Source organism: Tamandua tetradactyla, chromosome 6 (genome assembly GCF_023851605.1).
Source record: "Tamandua tetradactyla isolate mTamTet1 chromosome 6, mTamTet1.pri, whole genome shotgun sequence".
Classification (NCBI taxonomy): Eukaryota; Metazoa; Chordata; class Mammalia; order Pilosa; family Myrmecophagidae; genus Tamandua; species Tamandua tetradactyla.
Window position 1 is genome coordinate 17,709,549 of NC_135332.1, and position 19,106 is coordinate 17,728,654.

The following is a 19,106-nucleotide window of genomic DNA, read 5'->3' on the forward strand; positions in this document are numbered from 1 at the left end:
GGTACCAGTATCTGACCTTCACGCATCATTTTTGCTCGGACCTCAGCCCCGCCTCTGTCAGAGGGGTACTCTCCCCACTTGTCTCTACGTTCCCTCGACCTCGCCTGACCCCGCTATATCCCTAGGTCCCTTCCCGCAGTTCCCCCACTCTTCGCGGCATTCCCGGCTACAGCCTCCCTCCGCTTGGGTCCACAGGCCCGGCTCTGCTTCCCTCAGGAAGCGGGCAACCCATCACGGCGCGCCCGCGCGGCCTCAGCCGTCCGGGACTACACCTCCCAGCGGGCCGCGCGGCCGGCGCCCCGCTGAGGTCATGTGACCGGATCAGGTGACTGGGCCGCCTGACCTGCCGGGTGTCAGGGCCGGGCGGGAGGGGCCGCACGGGCAACTGCGAGCTCTCTCTAGACACTCTTAATCCCCCTGCGGGCCTCTCAACCTGGAGGGACAACATTGCTGGCGTTTCTCAGAGTGCTGGGCTCTTCCTCACTCGGATCGCGTCCTCGGAATGTCCTGACTTTGTTCGTGGGGAGAACTTCACCCTAAACCTGGGATTCTGATCCAGGGACTGGGAATTGACAGTTCTGCTGCCTCGCTCCGGCATCTGTTTTCTCCTCTCACCATCTCATTTTTCTTCTCAGGCTTGCTACTGGGCTCGGCACGTGGAGAGCTGACTGCCGGGGGCTGCTGCTGACCTCCGGCAGAGCCGAGACGAAATGTCCCCCGAATCTAAAAAACTCTACAACATCATTATTTTAGGAGTTGCCTTTATGTTTATGTTCACCGCCTTTCAAACTTGTGGAAATGTAGCGGTGAGTTGCCATCTGTTCTCCTTCCTCTGGAGGGCCTGTCATAATGCAGTCCAAAAATGATAATAAACGTTAATTATATGTAACAGCGCGCGTAAATTTGCACCTTTTATTTTCCCACCTCCCCTTCTCGTTTTTTATGGCTAGGTTTGATTTCATGGTTTATACATTTCTTAAAGCGTGGGTGTTACATATTCCCCTTTACTTTTCTGATTTAATTATGGGTTTGTGTGTTGACCTAGTAATTTCTTGTCTGTGTTAAGTACTTGCGTGGTTAAGGAAGTAGAATCGAGGGCATGATCACAGCTGGCTCTCCACTTTCTTATAATCAGTTTGCCCTCTTCAATTATGTAGTCCTTCATACTGGACTTTCTGCATTTTTAAATATTGGTGTTCATTGCGGCATTGTGAATTTTTACTTTATTCTCTGTCTTTGAGTACTTGGAGACAGACTCCAGCGGGGAGGGAGGTTGCAAAACGTTTTCGTTGATTAGTTTTATCTTCCACACAGCAAACTGTCATCAGGAGCTTAAATAGTACAGATTTTCACGGGAGTGGCTATACCAGGTATTGTAATTAGTTTTACTTTATATATTATTGACAGATGTTTAAGTTCTACCAAAGCCACAGGCAATGTGATCATTATGACTGGATTAGTAGTGATTACAAATTCTCCTCTCTGTATCTAGACTATTTGGGGGGGGGGGGGGCAGTGGAAGGGACATAGTGCCAAAGGTGATAAACTTAGGATTTGAAATGTGGTTTTTGAAATTCTGGCTTCACAACTTAATTGCTGCATGATCTTATGCTACTTACTACTTTTGAAGCCAGTTTTCTTGCTCAGATAATGCATGTAAAAGCACTTGGCACAGTGCCTGTAATTAAAGTACTCAAGTATGATACCATCTTCTCAATCCTAAACAGAGGATGTTTTATCTGACTCTGCCAACATTTGGTCTTCCCAGTGTTGTAATTTCATAACCATTTACATACGGTTCTCTGGGTGTTTAGATTTTTGTTGAAGTTTTAGTTCCAAATTTACAGATGAAGTAAACGAAGAGCAAAGACCTTCAGAAGTCATCCATATGAACTGGAAATGTGAGAATGTGATACATAAATATATGTATAAATCAAAAGCTTTCTTCATTTCCATGTGGTTAGGTATTGAATTGTAGCAACTCTCCCCACCCCTTAGGATTATTAGCTACCCTAAGCCTGACTTTGTGATATTTTAAGGTAAAGGGATATGAATGTCCGTTGTCTTTAATGATTAATAATACCGCCGCTCTTTGTAGTTCTTTGCTTTCACGTGTATTGTAAAGAACAAATGAAAGACTATTTGATATTTGAAAGATTCATAAAAGCCAAAGAATAATGTACCTTGGACTTGTAAATAAGAGTTGCTAGGAAATGAATTTAGGACCCTCCAAATGGTTTTACCCACACTTTGTACGCTAGGGCTGGGTGTAATTAATAGAGTAGATTAATAATTCGTGAAGCCATCAGGTTGAGTTAAATTCTAATTTAAATAAGTTTTAACTCTTTGTTGGTTATAACCAGAGAAATTTCATCCAGTTTCCAGAGGTTGTAGGCTAAGTTTGTAGAGCAGACTGGTTGACTAGGGACTTGAGATTCAGAGCACCACGATTGGAATCCTTCCTCCAGCACTGGCTTCACCAGCTGCGCAGCTAGACTTTTGGCAAGTTACTTAATCCGTCTGTGTCTCAGCTTTCTTTTCTGTAAAATGAGGGTAACAACAATACCTTCTTCATGAGCTGTTAGGATTAAAAGAGAATATTTTCAAAGTACTCAGCACAGTGACTGGCATGTTATATGTTAGCTCTTATTATAATGTACTAGGATATTAATAACTTGTTACCCAAGGCAAACTAATTCAAAGAAACTTAAACTTTGTACAAATGAAAGGTTTAATAAGGCATTCAGTTTAATACTATAATTTTCATAAATTTTGACTAAAGATTGTGAGGGCTGAATTACAAAAAAAATTTGTTGACTGCAAATAGATTTTTTAAAGGTTTTTTTTTTTCTTTTTCTTTTGTGTGTTGCATGCACAGTATGGCAATTATTTATGGAGTGTTCTCTGCTTCAAATTTGATTACACCATCCGTGGTTGCCATTGTAGGACCTCAACTCTCTATGTTTGCTAGTGGTTTATTTTACAGGTGAGTAGTGTGATCTTCTTCCATTCGTTTAATTAGAACACTTTCAGCATCTTTCAAGCATCTAGTAAACTTTCAACAAAAATTTGCTCACTTGGCTTGAATAGAATGTGGGTGATTTGGCTCTCAGCTTCAGAGGGGTCTTAATTTGTTTCTCAGGTATTCCGTGTTGTTTCACTGTGCTGAGACTGTGTATGTCAGCTTTTAGTTTGCTATTAATAAAAATGGTATCCAGAATCTCTTTCTAAAATGGTTGAAGAGAACTCCCATGATGTAATCTGATCTCTAGAACTACAGTCCTGTTGTTTACTAAGCTATTGGCCAAGACCAATTGTAAACTTTCATTCTATGATTTCACACTTTTGAAATGGTAAATTAAGAAATGACTAAATTGCGTTTGTCCCTTTTATCCAAATTGGAGAATTCCTTAACAGATTGAATTTTAGAAGAAGAGAACCCTCAAAATTGATTCCTAGAAGGCATAATTGGCATTGTGTTTCAGGTATCGTTTGACTATAATGCACTGACCTGTTATATTTTAGCATGTACATTGCCGTTTTTATCCAGCCTTTCCCGTGGTCCTTCTACACAGCCTCTGTTTTCATTGGAATCGCTGCTGCTGGTAAGTTTTGTCTTCTCACTCTTTTATTTTCTGGGGCTTAGCCGAGGGTACTGTTTATGTATTTAGAATGTAAAGTAATTGTGTTTCCTTGATAAACTTTTGGTTTGAATTTTAGTGCTTTGGACAGCACAAGGAAATTGCCTGACAATAAATTCAGATGAGCTCACTATTGGGAGAAACAGTGGAATTTTCTGGGCACTCTTACAGTCTAGGTAATGCTACTTTTGGAGCTAAATCTTTTCTCTGATGCTCTTCACCTCAATTTTTAGGTCTTTGTTTTGTTGAACGTTCACTTCCACTTTATAGGACTTAAGTTCCTAGCGGCATATAGTAGAGAGTCAGCATTTTATAGGATTACTTAAAATGCAAAGATCTACCTTCTTGGAACTAGTAGATAATAAATAGAAAATAATATTAACCATCATTTATTTAGCATCAGCTGTGTTTCAAGGACATAATTCTTTACTTAATTTCGTTTAGTCCTCATGACAACCTGGTGAGGTTAGAAGGTATTCTCTCCAGTCCACGGATAAGAGAACAGAGGTTTAACTGTAATCTGATTTAAATTATCCTTATCTGGGTTCCCCTGGTTTACACTACCTGAAAGCTACTAACAAATATACCAAAATTTAAAAGTGAGACTAAATATATCAACACTGAACAATATAGCATTTTATTTCCTAACTAAAATGCAAAACAGTCATTCTGTTCGTGGCTACTGAATTTCAGGAACCTGCTCTGAAGATTTACCTTCATGAATCTTGCCTAGAATGTTAAGATGTATAAGGCTTAACAAATGAAAATGTTTAGTTTTAAGGGATTGTATATTAAGAAACAGGGGTGTGAAGACAATGATTCCTTCCTTAGGAAAGTATGCTAAATTAAAGTATGCTTTAATGGAGTAGAAGCAGGAAATTAAATCATAGTTGTTCCTTTTAATAGATTCTTTAAATTTTGGTATTTAAAAAGTAGCATATGCTTGTTTCCAGGGAGTCATGAAAACATGAAATCACATGTTTCAAAGTGAGTCAAGTGTTCTCTGAAGGACAGTTCTGAATCAGGTTACTGTCACATGCAAGGAGGCTAAATTTCATCTGGGTCAGTTAAGTTTTTCAGAAAGTGTCAGGGTAGAGTTGAGACTTTTAAATGACCTAGAGTAGGTGGATAAATACTTTAAAAATTGTGAAGGTCGCTTTTTCTCTCTCTGTGTGTCTCTCTTTTTAAGCAAATAATGGAGATAATTGTTTTAAAAAACATAAATATTAAAATAATTTCCCAATATTCTCTCTTGCCTTTTCTTCCCCCAGCTTGTTCTTTGGAAATCTCTACATATATTTTGCTTGGCAAGGGAAAACTCAAATATCAGGTTTGTTTTTTCAGTCTGCTTTATTGGGATACGTTCAAAGTAAAGTAGCATTTCCATAAAAATATCCATTATTGCTTAGTTCAAACACTACCCTGAGGAACATTCGTATCTTAAGTCCTCTCAGAGTGTACCATTTAGTAACCCTTGGATTATGTTATTAAACGAGGTTTATAGTGTGTGATTGGGCTTTAGGTAACATCTCAGTGTGGGAGAAGGTTAGGCTGTGTCAGGTATACTAGTGAAACACCAGAAGACTTTTGAACTCTTTACTATTGTGTCTGTTCATGTTTTTGATTAAAAGAATGTGATTTTAAGTCTTACGTTGCTATCCTATGCTATGCTAAGCTATGGGCTTATTAGTATTTTTCTAACAGAAAGGTGAAAGTAGAGGTGTCCTATTTACCTGATGCAGTAAAGTAAAAATTTAATATGGGTAGTGCTTTGATGATTGTAAACAACCTGTGAACACAGTACTGATTCTGGAGTTGTTGTATGGACAACGCTGTCTACTTACTTCTGTTTTGTTTTGTTTTGTTTCCCCCAGAGAGTGATCGAAGAACAGTGTTTATTGCCCTGACTGTGATTAGCCTTGTGGGGACAGTTCTTTTCTTTCTCATTAGGAAACCAGATTCTGAAAATGTCCTGGGAGAAGATGAGTCTTCTGATGACCAGGACATGGAAGTCAATGAGTAAGAAGTTTTGGAAACATCCCTTTTATTTTAAAATATATTTTAACTAGATCTGGTCTGGAGAGTACTCACTTCTTTAACCTTGACTGATAATCAGGTATTATCTGTAGGTTACCCCAGGCAGATAGGAGGGAAAACTTATAAAGTTAATAAGAAAAGGAAAAAGATAAAGGGGCACCATGTGGGCAGAAGCAACAGGCAGACAGAAAGGAAAGGTGGTGAAAATGCTTACAGGGGCTTTAACTGTGATCCCAGTTTTGCCACTGATGAACAGGGTCGCAGTACCAGTAATCACCGAAGTTTCTGTAGGCTGCAGTTTCCTCATTTAATTCAGCGGACATCTGTCCCATGTGTTTTTATGTGCAAAGACGTGGGCTAATTGAGTCAAACAGAAAAGTCTCTGCCCTTAGCTGCTATTTCGCTGATCCAGCTTGGACACTTGATGTCCCCATGCTCTCGCTGACAGTCTCTGGTTCTTGCAGTGGTGGTTTTCCCCAAAGTAGTCCAAATGGGGAGATAAATGTATAGCCCTGTATTTTTCTAAAAATTGTAAATTATCTTGAGCACATTTCAATGATAGGTTAAAACCATTTCAGACATCAGAGGTGGTGTCATTGTGGGTAAAATCTAGATTTAGAGAAGAGGAAATAAGTAATGAATCTTAGCCACCTTTGTTTGTTTTTTGTGAATTGATAGATTGTCATAATTCCCTTATAGCATTTTATCTATTGTTAACACTTTTGCATTCAATTTTCTATAGTGTCTTTTTAATCCAAAAAGGGCCTAAAATTCCTGGGTCAATAAGCATTCAAAATTTGTGCTGAACTTATGTAAAGCAAAAGAGAAGTGCTACTTTGGTTTGGGGGTGGGGGGAATATATATATATATATATAACACAAACCAGTAAAAATTGGGGAAGCTGTTTATTAAGATGAATACCGCACATTCAACCAAAATTGATAAATAATCATTCAACAAATTGTGGTGTTAGTGCCATAAAGAAAAGCACAAACCCTTCCTTGATTTCAAGGGCCTTGGCGACCAAGGGGAGGAGATAGACCAGGGGCTGTGTGATGGGAAAGAGGGTGCGGTATTGAGGAACACTCAGCCTTTTTAGCATTTGTTCTTACTGACTCATCTCCCATTCTTGAAACTTCAATGTTATTCTACAAATAGCACCAGCTCAGTGCCAGCACTCTTGTAAACCCCAAGGATTTAGCTATGAATCAATTGGATAAGGTCCCTATTCTTAAGGGCGTTAATTTTCAAGGGAGTGGTTGACAATAAGCATGTAAGAAAGTCTCAGAGCAAAGGCTAAGAAGACATAGAAAGAGGGGAAGGGGAGAAAGAGCTGGGCAGCTCGCTGAGACCCACCCAGGAGAAGGAGCACTGAGTGACCATCAGGGAAGCACAGGCCTAGGCTGCTGATGGCTATGGCCAAGGCTTCGGCCATGAGGTGGGGAGGGGCCTGGTGGGCTCAGCACAGGGAGAGAGTGGAAGTAGGAAAAGACTTTGAATTTTATTCTTGGCATGATTGGAAGCCATTGAGGAAGTACGTGGACCCTGATTTAAAAAGATTTCCTGTTGGTTGCTTTATGGAAAATAATTTAAAGATGCATAAAGGTAACTCTGTCCTCTACCTTTACCTTCGCATGTCTCAGGACCTGTTCACTGTGTGATCTCTTGGCTTTCTTCCTTGGCACTTGCCTGTCTCTCAATTTGCCCTTCTTCCCCTCCTTCCTTCTACCTTTATTTGAGGGTCTGGTATATGCCAGACATTGTGTGGAGGCTGCTGCATTGAACAGAACAGATTTTTGTATATTCTTGGAGCTTGCTTTCTAGTGAGGGAGCAAAGAAGCAGGAAAAATATGTGTTTTTCTAAAAACAGTTTTACTGAGTTGTAATTCACATACCATACAGTTTACTCAGTTAGAAGTTCATTGACTTAAAAGCGTGTCTACAGATTTGTGTAACTATCATCACTGTCAAGTTTGAGAACATTTTCATTACCCCCCAAGAAGGATCCCCACACCCATTAGCCATCTGATGTTTTAAACAGTAGAAAAATAAAGCAGAGATGCTGTGTTGAAGTGTGGATTTTGGTGGGGGTTTGCGATGATAGCTGGAGTTGTCAGGGAAAACTGAGAAGGTAACATTTAACATTAAGACCTGAAGGAGGGGGTGGGGAGCTGGTGGGACTGGTGGCTAGGGGAAGAGCTTCCCAGCCAGTGGGACCCAGGAGGGCCCAGTCCCTGGAGAGGTAGCATTCCTGGGAGGCCACCGTAGCCCGAGCAGACTAAGCAGGTGTGGCAGGAGAGCAGAGAGGTCGTGGGGCTCAGGGCACCCAGGGCCTTGTCAGTTCTTAAAGGGCTTTGGCTGCTACCCATAGTGAGATGGGAAGCCAGTGGAGGGTCTCAAGTGAGGATTGGTAATGACCTGATCGAACGTTAAACTTGACCTGCCCCTGCAGGACCTGGGGGTTGTCTTATTCTGGAATACTTGTACTAAAAATGGCTTCTTTTCAATACCTCTGAATTGAATTGGGAGTGATTTGCAGCTGAGAGTTAGCTGAATTGATTGCTTTAATAGACTGTAATTGATTGTGTAAATCAGTTCCTGCTTATGTAAGAACTGAAGAGTAAAATATTGGAATCCTAAATCATATCCTCTCCAAGTATAAGCTGAGGTATTACCAGTTAATGTAGACTAAATACTAGTTGCTTCCAGGAAATGCAGGCGTTTTTATAGTAAGGAAAAATGTTTTCCTGTTGATTAGAACATATTCCTCTTTTTATATCAGTGATTTGTTTATTTCTTAAGTCAACTGGATCGCCATTAGGTTTGTCTGATTTTTTTTCTTTGTAAACAGAATTATTTAAGAATAAAGGGTAAGTAGACTTGGCTGACTTGGCTGGCATTAAAGATGTAATCTTTAAACAGTGATTCTCCATAACCTTGTAACAGCTGTGCTTGTAATATGTTATCTCATGTACTTCGTACAGGTAGTTCCCTATTTTACAAATGAGGAAACTCTGAGAGATGAAGTAATTTGTCTGTAATCACACAATTAATAAGTGGCAAAACTAGGATCCAAACCCAGGACTCTGACTGCAGAGAGTTTCTAACCAGTACTCACACTACATTCCAAACATGTAATGGTGGGTAATGAAAGTTTTGAGAAGTTTGGAAGCTCTTTGCTTTTCATGCATTTGGGGTGCTGGCAAATCGAGTAATCACAAATTATTTTTACCATTTGAAAATAGCAGGGTACAGAATATTTCTATCCTGCCTGAAGTATCACATCTGAAAAGAATGTGCGAATATGTAGAATAAATTCCATGTGAAAGATTTGTGTTGCATCATTAAGACTGAAGCAGCACTTTAAAGAAGTTCTCTGCAACTGGGGCCATGTAGGGTGGCTGGAGTGAGGAGCATGGAGGGGCCACTGGAGGGACAGTGGAAATATCTGCCAGACCATGTAGAGGACAGAGCTTTTGCAAACTTCGATGAAAATATGGTATAGAAGTTCTGTTCTCTGTTCAGTTTTCAAGGGAGGGAAAAAAAACTTTTTCTTTTCGTTTTTTTTCCAATCAGGTCTGCCCAGAGCAATATGACAAAGGCAGTAGATGCGTTTAGTAAGTATTTTCTGTATCTGAAATGCGAAAACTGTTCAGGAACAACTTCAGCATTTGCCCTTCCCCCTTCCCCTGGTAATTTTGGATTGACGATCCCCCATGTTTTCGTTTTTCCAGGTATGCTGCTCTGAAATGTGTTTGTCTTCTCTATCAGTGTCTCAGTGACATGGGCAGGTGTGAGGGATGGTCCTGGACTTCCAGACGCATGTGGATGTGGGGGGAGGGCTGATGAGGCTGCAGAGGGCTCAGGGGTTTCCAGAGTTGGGAGTGTATAGGGAGGATAGTGAGGGCCGCCAGGACCATTTCCTTCAGACCCTGAAGAGCAGAGCACGTGTTGCTCCTCAGGAGAGAACAGGACGGTCCAGTGACTCAATGGCTAGTAGGACAGAGGCCCCCTCCAGTGAGAGAGTTCTCACAGCTGTCCGAGGAGTAGCCGACAACGGACACCTGGCATTATCTCCATTTCACAGACGAGAAAATTGAGGCTTAGAGAAATTGAATGATATGCTCACGGTCCACCATTGGGACCTGGCCTAGCTGGGATTTGAGCACAGACTGTCTGACAGACGGGCAGCATCCTGCGATTTCTTCAGAAACGGGCCGCCGTGGCTTCTGGGCTAGCGAGGCCTGACACGGGCTGCTGCTCTCTCTGCTTCTTCATCTCCTTACGAGAGAGTAACTGACAGGTACTTCCAAACCGGGAGCAGATTTGAGGAGCCACATTCTTTCAGGAACCCCATTTTAGGCCAGTGTTTTCTGAGGTCCTTGAGTTCTTTTTCTGTATTTTACTTCATCTCCTTGAGCATATTGACCATTATTTTTTTAAAGTATGTCCACAGTCTCTTTACTTCATTGATGTTTGCTAGATTTTTATCTTCTTTCTTTGGATGGGCCATCATATCCTGTTTCTTAATCCTGTAATCTTTTGTTACATACTGTACATTCTAGTATTTTGAAATTCTAAATCTGGGATTTATTCCCTGAGATTCTTGCATTTCTAACTAGCCGACGGTACGTAGATTTTCTTGAGTGTCAGCCCTCTATCAAGAAGTTCTGCCCAAGATGAATGCAGAGTGCAGGGTCAGTCGTGTCTTTTCTCGGCCTTGACCTGGGCTTTTTGGTGGACTTAGGAGAGTTCCCTGTTTACAGGAGTTTGAATTCCTCCTTTTCTTCCCAGGAGAAAGACCTTGTCCCTGCACAACTTAAAGCTCTTAAGCCTTTTTGCCCCAGGCCATCGACCCCAATTGTTTATTGCAGCCTCAAGCTGCCTTTGCCTGGGGGGCAAATTCTGGAAGTGGGGGTGGTAGTGTAGCCTGGGGAGGAGTCTCCTAAGTACATCTGTCCCCATCAAGTCAGTCTTTCCCATCTGAAAGGAAGGCCCGGGACCAAACTACACTTGAGGGTGGGGCTAGGAGCTTCTTCATGGGGCTCCAAAGCTGCTTTCTTGACCTGCTCAGGGAATGCAGCCCTTCAGCTGACCTCTGCAGCTTTGAGGAAGCATGTGGCCTTCAGGCTACTCTGCTGCCTTTGTCCAGGGCCTCTTGGAACAGTGGCCACCCTCAGAGCCAGCCCCGCAGATATCCGAAGTTGCTAATCAAGAGCTATGATCAGGGGGTGCAAGGGTAGTTCAGTGGTAGAATTTTCTCCTGCCATGCAGGAAACCCAGGTTCGATTTCCAGTCCATGCACTTCCTGCAAAACAAAAAACCAACAAAAATTCAACAAAATGGTGCTGCATTTATGGAATACTCACATGGGAAAACAATGAAATATGAGCCTGCAATACCAGTATACAAAGAAAAAAAAGAGCCATGGACAGTGATTGACCGTTGCCCTCACTGTATCTTGGGGAAGTGAATTTTTTTTTTTTTTTTTTTTTTTTACATGGGCAGGCACCAGGAATCAAACCTGGGTCCTCTGGCATGGCAGGTAAGCTTTCTTGCCTGCTGAGCCACCGTGGTCCCTCCCTGGGGAAGTGGATTTTTATGTCTCTTTCTGGCACCAGCACACTGTACCAGCAGACAAACCCCATTGCTGCCTGCGGTAAGATTCGGGCTAGGCGAGGGTAACTGCTGTGGTTAGGAAGCAGTTTACTAGTATTTGCCATAATTAATAGGGTCTTTTCCTCCCACTCATCCCTGCATTCTGTATCATTTTCTGCCGGACTCTGGAGTTTTCAAATAGTTGATTCAGACAGTTCCTGCCTGTTTAATAGTTGTTTTGGTGAAAGGGCTGATTCCTGGAGCTTCCTACTCAGCCATCCTCCAAGGCTCATCCATGTGGTTGATCGTTATAACATATGGGTTGTTTCTGCTTTTTTGACATTAGGAATAATTCTGCTGTGAACACTAGTGTGTACATTTTTGTCTGGACACATGTTCTCATTTCTCTTGGTATAAACCTAGGACAGAAATTTCTGCATCATGTGGTATTTCTATGTTTAATCTTTTGAGGAATCACTAGACTGTTTTCCAAAGTGTCTGCATCATTTGTCATCCCCCTGGCAATTGTGAGGGTTCCAGCTTCTCCACATTTTTGCCAACGCTTGTGTCTTTTTGATCACAGCCATCCTAGTGGGGTTTTGCTTTGCATTTCCCTGGTGATGAATGAGCATGTTTTCATGTGCTTATTGTCCGTTTGCATATCTTCTTTGAAGAAGTGTCTGTTTAGACCTTTTGCCCATTTTTAAATTGGGTTCTTTATTATTGAGTTGTAAAAATTCTTCATATATTCTAGATGAAAGTCTCTTATATATATATAGGATTTGCAGATATTTTCTACCATTCTGTGAGTGTTATCATTTCATTTTCACAATAGTATTCTTTGAAGTACAAAGGTTTTTAATTTTGAGGAAGTTACTTGTACTTTTGGTGATAATGATTTACTCCTATAAAAGTTTTGGCTCTTACATTTCAGTCTATGACCCATTTTGACCTAATCTTTGAAAATGATGTTGGGAAAGGGTCCAACTTAATTTTTTGCATGTGGTTATACAGTTGTTCCAGCGTTTGTTGAAAAAAATTCTTTCCCCATTGAATTGTCTTCGTACTCTTGTTGAGGATCTGTGGTTTTCGAACATAAGGTTTGTTTCTAGGCACATTTCTAGGTGCAGGGGTAGTTCAGTGGTGGAATTCTTGCCTGCCATGCAGGAGACCCAGGTTCAGTTCTCGGCCCACACACGCCCCCCCAAAAAAAAATTCGACAAATGGTGCTGCGATGATGGGGTAGTCACATGGAAAAGAATGAAACGTGATCCCCACTGCACAGCATACAAAAATGATAATAATGATAAACCAATGTCGGAACTAGTCTTTCAGCCCAGATGCCCCGGCTTCCGCATGGTTACGAAGCTCCTCTGGTGTTCCTGAGTTCAGTTCTAAGGCTGTCCCATTATAATTCCTTAGAGAAGTTAGCACTTTGTCGAATGTGGACTCCCTTAATAGAAGTGTTCTTTTATTTTGCTTCATTAACTGCCCCCCACTTCCCTTTTGTTTAAGAACTAGGGAATGTGTTGGAGAAAATGCACCTCTAGGGTAGATTTAAGCAGTTGAAACATTTCGTTTATGGGGCGGAAATAGCTCATCCTTATGTATTTTAAAAAGAATCATTAACCTTCTTTTGAAAGTATTTTTTTACTGGCATGACTGACAAGGGGTGTTATGGTTGAAGGAGTATTTTAGAATTTTGGCTTGATTAATTTAAACCTAGCTAAGTACTCCTAACTTTTTTTTCTTTTTTTTACAGAAAAGTCTCTCAAGTTGTGTGTCACCAAAGAGATGCTCTTTCTGAGTGTAACAACTGCTTACACAGGTGATGAAATTCATGACTGTTTTATTTTTCTCTTGCTGCATACTGATAATAAGGGCTTAAAACACAGCCCCTGGATTATTATTGCTCAGAATTACGTGCAGTGACCCAGGCTTGGTGGAATGGCTCTTCTGATGGTCTCAGCTGGGGACTCCTCTGGTCGCCATCAGAGGGCAGCTAGAGCTGGAACTTCCAAGATAGTTTTGTATCCATGTCTGATGCCTTGATGGGGTCAGCTGCAAGGCTGGGTCTTGCTCTCCATGTAGTCCCAGGGCCTCTGCCCATCTGTGGGACCCTCTCTGCATGATCCCCTCCTGTGACCCAGCGGGTAGCCACGCTTCTCCCGCAGTGGCTAAGAGCTGCCCAAAGGATAAAAGAAGGAACTGCCAGACCTACTTAAAACTTAAGCTTGGAACTGGCCCACTGTCATCTCCTGCTAAAGCAAGTCACAGACAGGGCCAGCCCTGGTTCTAGGTGGGAGGGTTCTCTGCAAAGCCATGAAAACTGGGAGGCAGCGTTCACTGAGCACTGTGTGGGGGCACTAGCTCCCACGAGCACGTGGTCAGCTGAGGGCAGCACTGCAGAAAATAGCCATGAATGGATCGTTGTCACTGTACTTGGATGAACATAATATGTGAGCTCTGCGCTGTACCACATGATGCTGTGATGTGAAACAGGGCAGAGCACTCTGAGGTCCGAAGAATTTCTCATCAGAAAGTCATTTGAGACCCTTTCAGAGCACGCTGTCATACCAGTTAGGACGTTTGCTTCTGTGGGCCTTGAACGTATAACATCTTTTTAGGAGAAGTAGAATAAGCACTAAACATGTTTGTAATTCATAGTTCAGATTTTGTAGCATTAAGGAATCAAGGCTTTCTATTGATACACCCTTGTTTATATATTTGGAATTTTCTTTTCCTGGGAAAAAATGTTGACTTAAAGCCTTCTGGTGCCTTTAAGCAATCGTGGAGAGAGGAGGTATTGGTGGTCTGAGCATAGTTTCCAGTTCTCTGGGAAGGTTATTCGTTAGGATAATGAGCACCTTAGGGTTCGCTGTCACTACTTTATGTTAATTAACTCTCTGCCTGCACAAGCAGAGGTGACGGTTTTTAACATATCTGTGCTTATTTGGGGTGTGTATTTTTATCTCAAATGTGATGCAGCTGCCATCTTGTGGCTGATACCATTTCATCAGTTTCACAGCTTAAAATTATGCTCTGCTTGGGGAGTAACGTTTCAGCTGAATCAATTATGAATTTTATCCTAGGTTCTATGGTTCAAATACTGTTAGACGTGTAGAAAAAATAGGAAAGGGAGAATGTGAATGTCTGGTTAATTTAAATCTGATTTTTTTTCCCTGAAGGTTTGGAATTAACTTTCTTCTCTGGTGTATATGGAACCTGCATTGGTGCTGTAAATAAATTTGGAACAGAAGAGAAAAGCCTCATTGGACTTTCTGGCATTTTCATCGGCATTGGAGAAATTTTAGGTTGGTTATAAAAAAATCTTTGCAGTAAAAAAAAAGTCTGTTATAGTTTGTACTAGCACTTTTTTTTCTTAATATTTGTTCCACCTATTATTTATTTTTATTCCATATGTTCTACTCATCTGTTGGCAAGGTAGCTAAAAGGAGCATCAGACACAAGATTTTCACAATCACACAGTCACATTGTGAAAGCTATATCATTATACAGTCATCATCAAGAAACATGGCTACTGGAACACAGCTCTACATTTTTGTACTGGCACTTTTAACTTACCTTCCTGTCCCTAAATTTCTCCTATTCTTCTTCCTTATTTTCACCCTACCCAGTATCTCTTTGTTTTTCTGCTATCATTTTTCTAATTAAATTATATAAAACATTTGCCAAATAATTCACAGACAGAAGCATAAATAAGAAAACATGCAGTCTTTCCCCTTAAAATACTCCGAGTGTCTTGAAATCCCTTTTGTTTCTGGTTGTTTATTCAATGAAGATTTGTTCAATACCTGCAATATATTGGATATTGTGTTAGGAAACATGTGCTTCCATTTTGTAAACAAAGCAAACAAAATCCCCTGCCCACATGGAGCTTATTTTCTTGTGAGGGAACATAGACCAATCAAAAACAGAAAATTTAGAATGTTGGATGGTGATAAGCTATGGAGAAAGCAGATTTTGTTTTGTTTTTTTTGTTGTCTGGTTTATTGCCAACACTTGAAACAGTACCATGCATTTATTAGGCCTTCAATAAATAATTAAATGTGTTGAATGAGTCATTAGAATGTTGGCTCAGTAGAACTTGGTAACCGGTTGGGTAGTGGGGTGAGAAGAGGAGTCTGGAATGACAGGTAGTTAACGATAATTGAGTTACGCCCTAGAGGAGATGGGTTTGGGGAAAGGGAGGAAAATGAGATTTTGAACATGTTGAAATGCCAAGAGGGTATCCAAGTGAGGGTGTGTCTAGTGGGAAATGCAGGATCGATATTCAGGAGGGGCATGTGGTCTGGAGATTTCATTTTGGGAGTTGTTGGCCTGTAAGTGGTAGGTGAAGCCTCGGCCAAGGATGAGATCAGACAAGGAGAGTCTGCTTGGTACCTTGCCATTTAGTCTCTGCCTATAGATCGCCAGCGTAGGGAAACTCACTGTTTTTGTAGGGGCTTGTTAATTTTATTTTGTTTTTTACTCATGTGGAAATATCAAATTTACAAAAAATTGCAAAACTAAAAATGATACAAGAAACAGGGATGTCGTTTTTACAGGATTCACTTATTGTTAACATTTTACCCTATTTGCTTTATCATTTGTTCTCTCTCTTGCTTTCCTTATGGCCCTCTCTCTCATGGATATGTGAATTTATTATTGTTATTATTTTTTAACTGTTTGAGAGTGACATATTTTTTGACTGTTAACCCCCAAATGCTTCAGCGTGTGTTTCCTAAGACTGGGGGTGCTCTCCTACATTACTGTAGTACAGTTAGGAGCCTCAGCATTTTACACTGATACCATCATCTATTGTGCATCTCGTAATGTCCTTTACAGCATCCTTTCCCACCCAGGGACAGAGCTCATTCTAGACAGGGGACTGCATTTGGTTGTTGTGTCTCTTTAGTCTGTAGTCTGGAACATTTCCACAGTTTGTCTTTTATAATACATTTTTTGAAGATTACAGTGCCTCCCACTCACCCCCCTTTTTAAATGCAATTTTAGTGAGATATAATATATATTCACATTACATATAATCATCCCATAGTATCATCATATTAGCTGTGCGTTCCTCTTCACAATGGATTTTTGAATGTTTCCATTACTCCAAAAAAAAGAATAAATGTAAAAAATGTAAGTAAAAAAAGAAAACCCAAAACATCCCATTATCCACTCCTCACCCTCCATTATGTATTTATTTATTATCTTTTTTTCCCTACTTATCTGTACTTACACTGGTTAAAGGGAGTGTCAGTCACAAGGTTTTCACAATCATGCGGTTACACCTTAAAAGCTCTATAGCTGCTGTCACCTTCAAGAATTGTCTATTGGATTACAGTTCAACAGTTTCAGGTATTTCCCTCTAGCTACTCCAATACACCAAAAACTGGAAAGGGGTGTCTGTATCCTGCATAAGAATAACCTCCAGAATGACTTCTTGGCTCTATTTAAAGTCTCTCGGCCACTCAGATTTTATTTTGTTTCCTTTCTCTTCCCCCTATTGGTCACGAAGGCCTCCTCAGTCCCATTATGCAGGGCCAGGTCATCCTGGGAGTTCTGTCCAGTGTTGCCAGGGAGATTTACACCTGTGGGAATCAGATCCCACCTAGGGGAGAGGGCAGCGAGTTCATCTGCCAAGTTGGCTTAGAGAGAGAGGCCACATCTGAGCACCAGAAGAGGTCTCTGGACCACCCTCTTTTTAATAGACTATTCTTCCATTTGTGTGTGTTTGATGTTCCCGCATAAATTAATGGAGGAAATGCATTCTCGGCCAGCACCATGGAGACACCCTATCATGCACGCCACCTGGAGACACAAGGTACATCTGGCCCTCACTGGTGATGTGTACTTTGCACCCCCAGTGAAGGTGTCAGACGGTCTCTCTACCATATAATGACTGTTGTTGTTTCCTCCTTTGCAACTAATGGACTTCCTGCAGGAAGGCGCTTTGAGGCAATTCCAGTACCCTGCTCCTCATCCGAATTTCTATCGAGGTTTAGCCTCCACTGCTGCTTCTTGCGTAATCCAATTTTTTATTATGATGGTTACAAAACATGGTGATTTTCCAACTCTAGCACTCCCTCCCCAGTTGACCCTCAGTGTTTTATTGAAAGTGAGCAACCGCCCTTCTCCTCCATTTGCTTACTTATTATCTGTATGGGCTCACAAATGTCTGTTTTTCCAGTGGTTTATTTTCCATTACTGTACTTAATTATGTTGGTGTTCATATTATCTCAGTTTTGGCAAGTGAAAAACCCTTCAGACTTTCTCCTTGTGACATGGCCCACTGTTTTTTGATCCCTTCTTTACTTTCTGGAAAATAGATTGGTCCTGGCTCATCTCTTACCTACCCTGCCCCATTCCTGGAATCAGCCCATTCTTCAGGGGGCCCTGGTTCCTTTCCGTGGGGACTTAGAGCCCAAAATCTGGGCCCTAGGAGTACTTACTCTGACTGGGATGTCTTTGCTGTTTGTCCTTTCAGTGGACAAAGCCAGGAGATACATGCATGTTTATACACATGTACATTCTATATACATGCATTTAGGTAATCTCCAGCATTTTGCAAGTACACATAATCTTGCACTTAATGATTTGTGCATATGTATTTTTATATTGTTGGAAGTGTATCTTCAGGATGAATTCCTTTTTTGGCATTGCCAAGTTAAAGGGCAAACTTCATGTGTTTTCTTAGATATTGCTGAATTCCCCTTCACAGGGATTGTACAATTATGTATTCCCACCAGCAGTGTTTGTAGTCCTGTTTCCTTGCAATGTGTTGTCAAGCTTTTGAGTTGAGTCTTTGCCAGTCTAATGGGTAAGAAATGGTATCTCAGCATAATTTTTATTTGCATTTCTCTTACAGGTAAAGCTGAGCATCTTTTGGGTGGGTATGTGGTTATCTATCCATACCTTTTTCCCTTTTTTTCTTTAAAATTTCTAGTTCTTTTCTCAGCTTTTAAAAATTCTTTATAAAATTAGGGTGTTTAGGTCCTTTTTCTGCGCTATACATTGTGAATATTTTCTCTTGGTTTAGTTGTCTTTTTACTTTGTTTCTTGTGCTTTTCTGCGGTTTTTTGACTGAATTCTGCCACTTCTTTATTTTCATGTAGTCAGATTTACCAATCTTTTATTATTATTATTTTTGCCTTTGGATTTTGAGTCATAGTTAGAAAGCTTTTCCTAAACCAAGGTTAAGGAAGAATTTGCCCATATTTCTTCCTATATTTTTTATATTTAGGTCTTTGACTTACTTATGATTTGTTCTTTTTTTTCCTTTACTCAATTTATTTTTATTATTTTATACAGCCAGTTTATATTTATCTACATATTTATCATTTTCTTTGCATATGATTTTCTTCGTGTGCCTCAGACATTCCTAAAAATATCCTTTAAAATTATTTCTGCTTTGGGCTATAAATTCTCTCAATTTTGGTTAAGTGGATAATTTGTTTATTTTGCTCTTGTTCTTGACACATATACAATTCTGAATTGACATTTTTTTTCTCAGTATGTTTAAAATATTCCATTGCCTTCTAGTTTCCATTGTTACTGGTAAAGAAATCTTGCATCAAGCTAATTGTCATTCTTTGTAGGTTGCTCTGTCTTTTTTTTTTCTCTCTTGTTTTTAGTTCTGTGAATTCTCTGCAGTTTCAGGAGACTTTATCTGAGAGTGAATTTTGGTTTTACATATCCTAATTGATATAACATGTTTGGTGTATTTGTGGCCATATAGCTTTCATCATTTCTGGAAAACATTATCAGTTCTCACCATATAGGATTATCTTTGAGCCTAAGCTAGGCCTTCTTACTCTATCTTCC

The 19,106-nt window shown here is 40.6% G+C and overlaps 1 protein-coding gene across 4 annotated transcripts in view; it reads left to right on the plus strand.

Moving 5' to 3' along the window:
* MFSD11 (major facilitator superfamily domain containing 11) overlaps window positions 1–19,106 on the plus strand; it is a 32,022-nt gene that overhangs the window by 739 nt on the left and 12,177 nt on the right. The window contains exons 1-11 of one of the 4 annotated variants that reach the window (XM_077163938.1): window positions 231–325; window positions 636–806; window positions 1,315–1,370; window positions 2,879–2,986; window positions 3,526–3,605; window positions 3,721–3,817; window positions 4,913–4,971; window positions 5,516–5,660; window positions 9,255–9,295; window positions 13,039–13,104; window positions 14,465–14,590. In XM_077163938.1, the coding sequence (XP_077020053.1) occupies window positions 711–806; window positions 1,315–1,370; window positions 2,879–2,986; window positions 3,526–3,605; window positions 3,721–3,817; window positions 4,913–4,971; window positions 5,516–5,660; window positions 9,255–9,295; window positions 13,039–13,104; window positions 14,465–14,590 (874 nt within the window). In that variant the 5' untranslated portion in view covers window positions 231–325; window positions 636–710. The other 3 variants (XM_077163937.1, XM_077163936.1, XM_077163939.1) reach the window with 3 other exon arrangements.